The sequence below is a fragment of the Cryptomeria japonica genome, chromosome 10, assembly GCF_030272615.1.
Source record: "Cryptomeria japonica chromosome 10, Sugi_1.0, whole genome shotgun sequence".
In the NCBI taxonomy this organism is placed as follows: domain Eukaryota; kingdom Viridiplantae; phylum Streptophyta; class Pinopsida; order Cupressales; family Cupressaceae; genus Cryptomeria; species Cryptomeria japonica.
In genome coordinates this window covers 148,575,403-148,586,111 of record NC_081414.1, presented here as the reverse complement: position 1 = coordinate 148,586,111, position 10,709 = coordinate 148,575,403, and the positions used below count along the sequence as shown (strand labels likewise).

General features: G+C 34.9%; 1 protein-coding gene across 1 annotated transcript; it reads right to left on the bottom strand.

Moving 5' to 3' along the window:
* Positions 1-7,655: 7,655 nt before the first annotated feature.
* LOC131047976 (transcription factor MYB1-like) lies at positions 7,656-10,333 on the bottom strand. The gene is made up of 3 exons (XM_057981786.2): positions 10,198-10,333; positions 9,977-10,106; positions 7,656-8,190 (listed from the first exon to the last, which is right to left on the bottom strand). The coding sequence occupies exons 1-3, from the start codon at positions 10,331-10,333 to the stop codon at positions 7,656-7,658; spliced, it is 801 nt and encodes a 266-aa protein (XP_057837769.2).
* Positions 10,334-10,709: the final 376 nt, after the last annotated feature.

Here is a 10,709-nt window from a genome sequence, read left to right as displayed (position 1 = left end):
TTCGGTATTGACCTTAACCGAAACTATATTCAGGCATAGGAGATGCTATCTTTGCAGTTCATTCCTTCTTCAAGATTGTAGTCTGGATTTCTATATAGTCAATGAGACTCCTTTTGTGATGAGTAGTACACTCTAGGCTATTGACCTTCCTACAAGTGCAGGCCCTTAAATTGTAATTCACATACTTACTACAAAAGTAATATTTGACTGTGGATAGGCTTCCCACCATGGTTTTTCCCTTAACCGGGTTTTTCACGTATAAATCTTCGTGTCATGTGGATGGTATTTATTCTCTAATTATTTCTTATGCTTAATTGGTTTATCTTCTATTTCGATATTTAGTTTATGCATTCCGGTATTGATATTTTGGGTTATGGTATTAAAGTTTTAATTGCTTAAGGTTCCATTAATCTGGTGACAATTGATTCACCTCCCCCCCCCTCCTCTTAGTTGTCTTTGGGTTATTTGAATTGTCTAACAATTGGTATCAGAGCTCTAGTCCTCTCTACACAAGCTTAAATGCTTGAGGAAGATCCTAACAGTTCATGTTCATCTAGTTCATCCGCTACTATCTTTTGAAGAGATATTCCTAGGCTTGATGGAACAAATTACAGAGTATGGAATATTCAGATGGAGACTCATATGAGATGTATTGGTAAGGAGATTTGGGATATCACAGAGAATGGTGTTACACCTCATAATCCAGCATCTGGCAATCCTCCTCTGGCAAACTTGGATAAGGAGCTTGAGAATGATTGTAGAGAAAGAGAAGCAATCTTGTGTGTACTTTCTAATCAACAAATAATGAGATTAACTGACAAATCATCTGCAAAGGCTAAATCGGACAAGTTGGAGACTCTTAATTTAGGTGAACCTACTGTGAATATTGCTAAACTTGATGGTTATCGGGTGAGATATGAAAACCTGAAGATGGAAGAAGATGAAAGGATTACTCCATTCATGGAAAGGGTAAATGAGATTGTTATGGGAATTCAATGTTGTGGTGGAACTCTTTGTGAAGATGAAATAGTTTCCAAAGTTCTGAGAACTTTACCACCGGCTTACAAGATGAAGGCTATTGCAATTAATGAATTGAGAACTTTGACTAACACTTTTGTCAATAGAGATATCTTGGTTGGGAAATTATCTTCTTTTGAGCTTGAAGAATTTGGACCTTCTAGAGCTGTGAAGTCGGAACCTACTTTTAATGCATTTGCATCATCATCTGGCAAGCAAGATTAGAAAGCTTTACATGCAAAGGAATTGGATGATATGAAGAGAGAAGATGAAGAATTTGACCAACTTGAAGCCCTATTTGCTAGAAGAGTACCTAAAGAACTAGTAGGAAGTAAGTATGAAGGAAAATCACCATTTAAATGTTTTGCATGTAATAAGATAAGTCATTTTACATCTCGATGTAAAATGACCAATCTTATTACATACAAAACATTTAAAAGGTTCTTTGCCTTCATACTTACTTCATACCGGTCCTTTAGGTACTCTTCTATCAAATAATGCTTCAAGTTGCTCAAACTCGTCATCTTCTCTCTTCATATCTTCCAATTCCTTTGCATATAAAGCTTTCTAATCTTGCTTACTGGTTGCAAATGTAGATCCATGAAAAGTAGGTTCAGTCTTCACAACTCGAGAAGGTCCAAAATATTCAAGCTAAAAAGAAGATAATTTTCTAACCAAGGTATCTCTGTTGACATATGTATTAGCCATTGTTCTCAACTCATTAACAGCAATAGCTATCATTTTGTAAGCCTATGTTAGGGCTCTTAGAACTTTAGAAACAATTTCATCTTCATTCATAGTTCCACCACAACATTCAATTCTCATAACAATCTCATTTACCCTTTCCATGAATGCAGTAATCCTTTCATCTTCTTCCATCTTCAGGTTTTTATATCTCACCTTGTAACCATCAAGTTTAGCAATCTTCATTGTAGGGTCACCTTCATTAAGAGTCTACAACTTGTCCCATATAGCCTTTCTAGATGATTTGTTGATCAGAAAGTGCACACAAGAGGGCTTATCTTTCTCTACAATCATTCTCAAGATCCTTATCCAAGTTTGTCGGAGGAGGATTGCTAGATGTGGGATTATAAGGTGTGACACCATTCTGTGTGATCTCCCAAATCTTCTTACCAAGACATCTCAGATGAGTCTCCATTTGAATCTTCCATACTCTATAATTTGTTCCATCAAGCCTCAGAATATCCCTTTGAAAGATACCACCAGGTGAGCTGGATGAACTTGAACTATTAGTCGCCATAGGATCTTCCTAAAGTGGTAAAGATTTCTATAGAGAGGACCAGATCTCTGATACCAATTGTTAGATAGTTCAAATAACAAAAGGACAACTAGGAATGGGGTGGTGAATTAGTTGTCACAGATTACCAGAACCATTAGCAATTAAAACTTTAATACCGGAAACCATGGTGGGAAACCTACCCACAGTCAGATATTACTTTTGCAGTAAGTATGTGAATTACAATTGAGGGGCCTACACTTGAAGGAAGGACAACAACCTAGACCACACTAATCATCACAAAAAGAGCCTCACTGACTACATAGAAATCTAGACTACAATCTGAAGAAGTGTTGAACTACAAAAGATAGCATCTCCTATGCCTGAGTACAATTCCAGTTAAGCTCAATACTGGAGGACTAAATCCTTTTACATAAACCCAATTCAATCTCCAATGATTGACCAAATCCTCTATCTTAATGATATTACATTATTTGCACATTACATCCATTTCCCATAGCCATGATCTCTACCATATGATCTACAATGAGATCTTACATCTATATATACAAACCCTCAACCATAAACAATCAGGTGGGCCAACAGATAGTAAACCAATTATATAATTACAAAACATGTCGGCCTTAGACCAAACAAATAATATCCAACACATAAGACATCCTGGAAACACATCGAGAGGTCCAATCCACATGTTACATTAAGCCGATCCATAACCTAGATCAACCGGGACCGAGTATAGGTCCACACACTACAACAATGATCTCCATCCACCAAGTCTTGAACATGATCATGAACAACATCCTGAAACTCCACCAGAAGCTGCACCAACACCACTTATTCAATTCATCAAAGATATTCATCAAAAGCTCTATCGGTGCAACCCTCGCCAGAACGATAAGCCAAGCTTCTAAGTAAACAAGATAGCATCCGATCACCAGACCTAAGCCAACTAACTGAATATGAACAAGAGTATCATGAACAAGCCAATTCCATAACCAAACTATACTGGAGCCTACCAAATCATGCTGGATCCAAACCAAGCCAAAAATCACTCAATCTACCGGGACCAGAAGGGTGTCAGTAAAGCATCCAAACAACTAGTGTTTGCATCAATGACAAAACATGAATACAACACATAATCAATTCTACCAAATGGCTAATAGATGATATATTGATTATTGAAGTTTTTGTTGATGACATCATTTTTGGAAGTGAAGATAAGTTGTGCATGAAATTTTCTAAGAATATGGAGAAAGATTTTGAAATGTCTATGATTGGGGAAATGAAAATTTTCTTAGGTTTTTAGATTACTCAGACTGATAAAGGTATTTTCATCTGTCAAACTAAGTATGCTAGGGAATTGTTGGAGAAATTTGGTATGGTAGATTCTAAACTAGTAAGTACTCCTATGGTTACATGTAAGAAATTGTCAAGGAAAGTTGAATCTGTGCTGGTCAATCCTACAAGATACAAATCTATGATTGGAGGTCTGCTATATTTGACTCAAACTAGGCTTGACATAATGAATATTGTTTGTATTGCATCTAGATTTCAGAGTGATCCTAGAGAAAATCATGAGAGTGTGGTGAAAAGAATTTTTAGATACTTGCAAGGTACATTTGAATATGGTTTATGGTACCCTAAGGATGATGACTTTACTTTATGTACATCTACAGATGCAGATTGGGTTGGTGATGTTGATGACCGGAAAAGTACTTCTGGTGGAGCTTTCTTTCTTGGAAAGAAGTTGGTTTCATGGATCAACAAGAAACAATCATGTACTTCTTTATCTACTATTGAAGCTGAGTATGTTGTTGCTGCTACTAACTGTACACAAGTTCTATGGATGAAACAAATTTTGAAGGACATTAAAGTGCATTGCATTGGACTGATAGTTATTCACTGTGATAACTCTGATGCTACTGACATATCAAATAATTAGGTATTTCACTCTAAGAAAAAGCACATAACTATCAAGTATAACTTTTTGAAGGAGAAGGTGGAAGAAAATGAAGTTAGACTAGTTTATGTAAACACTAAAGAGCAGATTGCAGATATTTTCACTAAACCTTTGCCTAAAGAATCATTTGAGTACCTGAGAGATAGACTAGGGGTTTCTGCCCCTTCGGCAGAGAACTGATTGATGTTATTTGGAAATAGTCTGGTATGCATTATTAGAGATATCATTCATTCTAGATTGATGTGGGGATGCTACTACTCAGGGAGAGTAGTTAGCCTTGTGATTTAGTGGTTCTTGGATTTTCTTTGATAATTTTGTCAGATTTCTGGCATTAATGTCAAAGGGGGAGAGATATATGTGAAAAACAAAGCTTTATAGAGATATCATTCATAGGGGGAGTTTGGTCTTTATTTCAAAACTTCATTGTTAAATCTTTCTCTGGGTGTTTGTTGGCTGTCTTCCATTGGGGGAGACTTGTTTGACATTTCTTGGCACTTGGATGTTTTTCACATCTAGGGTTGCCATCAATTCCAAAGGGGGAGATTGTTTGCCTTTTGGAGGAATTGATTATGTGTTACATTGATGTTTTGTCATTGATGTCAACACTAGTAGTTTTGGCTTCTTTACTGGTATCCTTCTAGTTCCGGTAGGTTGTTTGGTTTCCGGTTGGATTGGATTTGGCATGATCCGGTATGCTCTAATATGTTTGGGTTATGGAATTGGTTTATTCATGTTCATATTCAGTCATTTGGTTTTGTTCTTGTCATTGGATGTTGTCCTGTATGTTGGCAAGCTTGAAATGTTATTCCGGTGAGGGTTTCACCGATAGAGATTTGTTGAAGATATTTGATGATATGCATAAGTGGCGTTGGTGTGGCTTCTAGTGGAGATTTAAGATGGTGATGGTGATCATGTTTGAGAATTCGTTGATTGTGATTATTTCTTTGGTGTGTATGGACCTATATTGGGTCCCGATATTGTCTAGGTTATGGACCGACTCAATGTAATGTGTGGATTGGACCTCTCAATGTGTTTCTAGGATGTCTTATGGGTTGGATATTATTTGTTTGGTCTTTGGCCAAAATGTTTTTTAATTATGTAATTGTTTTATTGTCTGGTGGTCGACCCTATTGTTAATGGTCGAGGGTTTGTATATATGTGATGTAATACCTCATTGTAAATCATATAGGAATGGGATATGGATATGTAAGGAGTGAATAATGTAATAATCATTCAAGCAAAGGATTTGGTCGATCATTGGTGATCGAGTTGGTTTTATGTAAGAGGATTTAGTCCTTTGGTATTGAGCTTAACTGGAACTGTATTCAGGCATAGGAGATGCTATCATTGCAGTTCATTCCTTCTTCTAGATTGTAGTCTTGATTTCTACGTAGTTAGTGAGACTCCTTTTGTGATGAGTAGTGCGCTCTAGGTTGTTAGCCTTCCTGCAAGTCCAGGCCCCTCGATTGTAATTCACATACTTACCGCATAAGTATTATCTGACTATGGGTAGGCTTCCCACCATGATTTTTCCATTTACCGGGTTTTCCACATATAAATCTTGGTGTCATGTGAATGGTATTTATTCTCTGATTATTGCTTATGCTCAATTAGTTTATCTGCTATTTCAGTATTTGGTTTATGCATTCCGACAATGATCTTTCGTGTTCCGGTATTAAAGTTTTAATTGCTTAAGGTTCTGGTAATCTGGTGACAACTAATTCATCCCCCCCCCCCTCTCAGTTGTCTTCCAGTTATTTGAACTGTCTAATAGTAGGTTCCCATCATGGTTTTTCCCTTAATCGGGTTTTCCATGTCAAAATCTTGGTGTTGTGTGTTGTGCTATTAGTTGGCTTATCTTTGTTGTTGTTGTAGTTTACCAGATCTATATTTGTGGTTAAATTAGTAGATCCGATGAAAATTGATTCACCCCTTGCCCCCTCTCAGTTTTCCTTCATTATTGTTGCCAACAAGGACCTCCTATTTGTGGTTAGGAATTTGGTCGTTGATAACTTTAGAATGTAGAAGTTTTTATTTCATGAAATCAATGAGATTAATATTTCTATTCAGGGAGTCAAGAATAAACTGCATAATTTGAAGGACTCGAATTCGAACTGGCTAGAGAAGGAAGGAAATAATATGATAGCCTCCCTGCAAAATCCTATTAAAGATATCGAACATATGAAGGTAGATTTTGAAGGGAGAATTATGAGATTTGAAGTGAATTACAAGAAAATTAATGATAATCTAATTACACTGGTCAACTTCAGCTATAAGGCAATCAACTCTAGTGCTAAAAGTGTTAGAGTCATGATTGAGATGTTCAAGAGAGCTCAGGAAACCAAATGTTTCTTCATAGACATTGATGTTGTTGAAAAAGGAAAGCTAGCTACTCAGGAGGAGGGTAAAGGCCCTAGTACATGTCCTAGAATGAGTAGCAAGAAGGTGGTAGACCAAGCAGTGCAAGACATGAAAGACATGAAGAAATTGTCAATAAAATTGTGTCAACTCAAAGTGGAAGTTGTTGATGATCATAAACAATTTTGAAATATCGAGAAATATTTTTCATATTTTTTTCTGGTTTTTTCTACATGTTAGTAATTGGGATTTTTGAAGGTCTTTGAGGTATTTTCAGCCCTTGAAACTTTTCTTAGTCCTTAAGAGTATTGTCATAGGCAATCTCTTTTAGGACGTTGCCTTCAAATCTTGGAGACTTTTCGAACGAGTTAAACGGCTCGCAATTTCGAGCCCTGAGTAGAAAGTTAGGTCTAGTCAAAGTTAGGACAAAATTTGATATAGTTTTTTGAAAATTTCGTAGTTTTTTATTTTATTATGTAATAAAGAAATATGACTATTGAGTTTCGATTCTCAAGGGGTTTTGTTGACCCTTGGAATCTCATGAATTGTTATATGTTGGATTTTCGAATAGAATGAACTACTTTTTGGCTTGCTTCAATTTTTTGTTTATCTTGTTTGTGTAAGCAAATCCACAATACCGTAGCTTCTCACTTAGATGTTGCCATCCGAATACATAATTCGGATCAGTTGAAGCCCTTAAGAATTTGAATTAGTTGTTTGGTTCTGTTATGCTCTTTTTTAAATCTTGACTGCTTGTTTGTTAATGGTTTACTTATGGTAATTTGATGGCAGCATTTTGTAAAAAAGGTTTTGGTTCTATTCAAAACTTGATTGACCCCTTTAATCAAAAACATCATTAGCTTATATGAACATTAGCATTCAATGACAAACATATACATCGGCATAATTGTTTATTATCTTCAATCTTAATTCCAAAACCATACATTAGATCCCATGAATTTGAATTAGAAAAAGAAGAAAACATTGCCTAACAAACTCCCCATTCGGCCATCAAAGAGGATTTGATTGCTCCATAAGGTAGGTTTTGCCACTTATTTACTTTCAATCTTCCTCAGATTCCAATAACAGTGTACTCAACCACCCCATGCTTGACTTCTGCAAATCTTGCGGTTCAATTATCCCATAATTTTGCTGCGTATTATAAATAATCTCCACTATTTCTTGCTCTTCTATAAAAGTCATCGCTTGTTCAACATTTATCTTCAGAGAAAGAGAAGCTTGTTCAACTTCATCCGTGTGAAAATCTTGTATGGAATAGCAGGGCGACGGAAATCCTGATTCTACAATACTAAATTCGAGGCTTTGAGAATCATCCTTTTTCAAACACTTAGAGATCCTTGAAATTTGTGAAGAACCAGCGGAATTCAAGTCATGATTTTCCTTTACAAAGCTTGGATATTCCTTGGGGCCCTTCGCTTTTCTCGCCAATGTTGTTTTAACAGGAATAGATTTCCACACACGGTCACTCAGTATAGTTTCCTTCTCTCGCGAGGTCTTCTTGGTGATATGAGTGTTCCAGTAATTCTTGATTTCATTGGCTGTTCGACTGGGCAGTCGCCCTGCTATCATTGCCCATCTGCATAACACACAACACAATTAGAACCATCCTCGGTAATTATTTATTTATTTAAGAGTTCTTAAAAAAGTTATTTTTTATTATTTTAATAATTTAGTATTAAATTACATATAGATTTATCTAAACTGATAATGACATAATGTGATGTTTGATTTGTGGTGTTGTAGTTCTTGTCACCAAAGTTCAAACTTCTACTGGAATGTTATTGTTGAGTTCATATCCCTGATAAAGTCACTTGTTTCTAATCTCACCAATTCGTAGCTCCCATAAAAAATATTTACGTATTTTTTTCTTAAAGTATAGATTTATCTAAATAAATATATTAAGATATAATATAGTAAACTACTCGTTAAAAATTAACACTTACAAGGGTTTGAAATAAAAAACAGAATAATGTTGACTTGATAGAGACAAATTCCATTGTTGCTACACATAACATAAATATACCATGTAAAATCATGAGATATAATTTAAAGTGAATAACATATAGAATTCTATATCAATAATTCATAAATAACAACATTTGCTCACATAGAAAATGAATAATTGAATGCAATGAAGCTAAAACAATGCTTGTTTCAATGACTTTTTAGTGTTAAATAGTTGAAATTGATGATTGAAATTTTGACTTATAGTACAAGGATTACGGTGACCTAAATCATCATAATTTTACAAAATTTTATTTTAGTCCTAATTAAATTACCAAAACAATTATTCTAATAAGCTTTTAAACTCAAAAGAAATCCTATAGTATTCAATATTTAATTAGATAAAGTCTACCTAAATTTTAAGTTATATAGTAGAAAATGAAATTAATTTGCCAAAAATATGAAAATAATATTGGCTACTTTGTGACAATATGACCAAATGTAATCAACACTATTGATTTTATTTATAATCTAATGATTGGGGTTAAATTTTGTGAGCTAAATGTATCTAGAGAGATCCAATGTCCATGGGATCCAAAATATAACCCAAACCATTATATTGTAAATAAAATAAATAGTGGTGAAAAATAATTTAGATTATAAATAAAGCCTTGAATGGATGACCTACTAAAAACTCTCTTTAGAAACCATTATCCATACAAAATAGATCATCAAAGAATCGGCATATTACTTATGGCTTATTAAATCTCTATTCTAACAACTACACTAATCTTTGTTTATAAAAAATGAATTTCTACATATTAATTCTGAAAATAGATTAATTCTTATAAACCACTAGAGATAATTAAATGTAGATGCGACAATAACATACCACTTTTACATTTAATATCAATCACTAAAATTTCATTGTGCTAATCTCTATCATTAAGAATCCATGCAATCTAATGAAATACCCATCTTCTATCAACTAAAATGGTTCCCCACTCAACATCATGATGGAGATGGTTCAGCCAATAAATTTTATATAATAGAAAATCTTTCAATTCTCTTTATTAATTCTAAAACCAAATTGATTATACATGTATGTATATCACTTATTCATTCAATACTAGTGACTAGACTCCCACTAGTCTAATACCTCTGACCAAAGAGTCAATGCAATGTAGTCATGAGGTCCCTTTCTGTTGGCTTCAATGTGATCCAATCTAGTCATGAGGTCCCTTTCTGTTGGCTTCAATGTGTCCCCATTAGCATCAAGATAGAGATAGTTCAACCAACAGATTCAATACAACCTAATATCTCATAAATTTTTAAGAGAGATTGATTCTTGAGTGAAAAGTAATGGTGTCACTTATGCATCAAATATTAATCACTAAAGTTTCATTATGCTACAATACCTATTACCAAGGAGTCCCTGCAATCTAACGATAAGCTCCTCTTCATCGGCTGAAATGTTCCCCCTCTTAACATCAGGATGGAGATGGTGCAACCAACGGGTTCTACAACTCTTTCCACATCGCTTGAGACCTGCAATACAAAATTATCCAACCTCACATTAAGAATTATATCTGCAATTTCATAATATAAGTAAAGGATCAGAATGAAGACACTATGTCACCTGCTTTGTGTGGAAGGGATCTCCATCTACCCTCGCCATGGATTTTGATGTATCGGGCCAGTTTATAATCTTCATGAGCAGTCCAAGCCCCACGGTTAAGTGAAGGGTGTTGAGAATAGCAAGGAGCCCTAGCCATTCTGCTCAAATGATTTAACAATGCTCTCCTCTTTATAAAGCGTCTATATGTACTATGTAGCCAAAAATTTCACTCCATGAGAGCAGAAGGCTGATGAGCACGTTGCAAAACATTAAGATTATTATAAAAAAAATCAATGCCGTAAATCAGAAGCAGTCCATAGTTTCTTTGTACTATTCATACATTGGTCGCTTCTTGCACCGCTAATTGAGGAAACATAATCTTCTTAGGATGGGTTTTTCGATGTTGTTGACAAAGTTTTTCTAATTTGCAATCCTTCTATCAAGAAATTCGATCTGATTCGCCGCGATTAATAAACACTTGCTGAATTAAAAAGCATGTTATGAAATCTTGAGCTCATTAATAAGAACTTAGT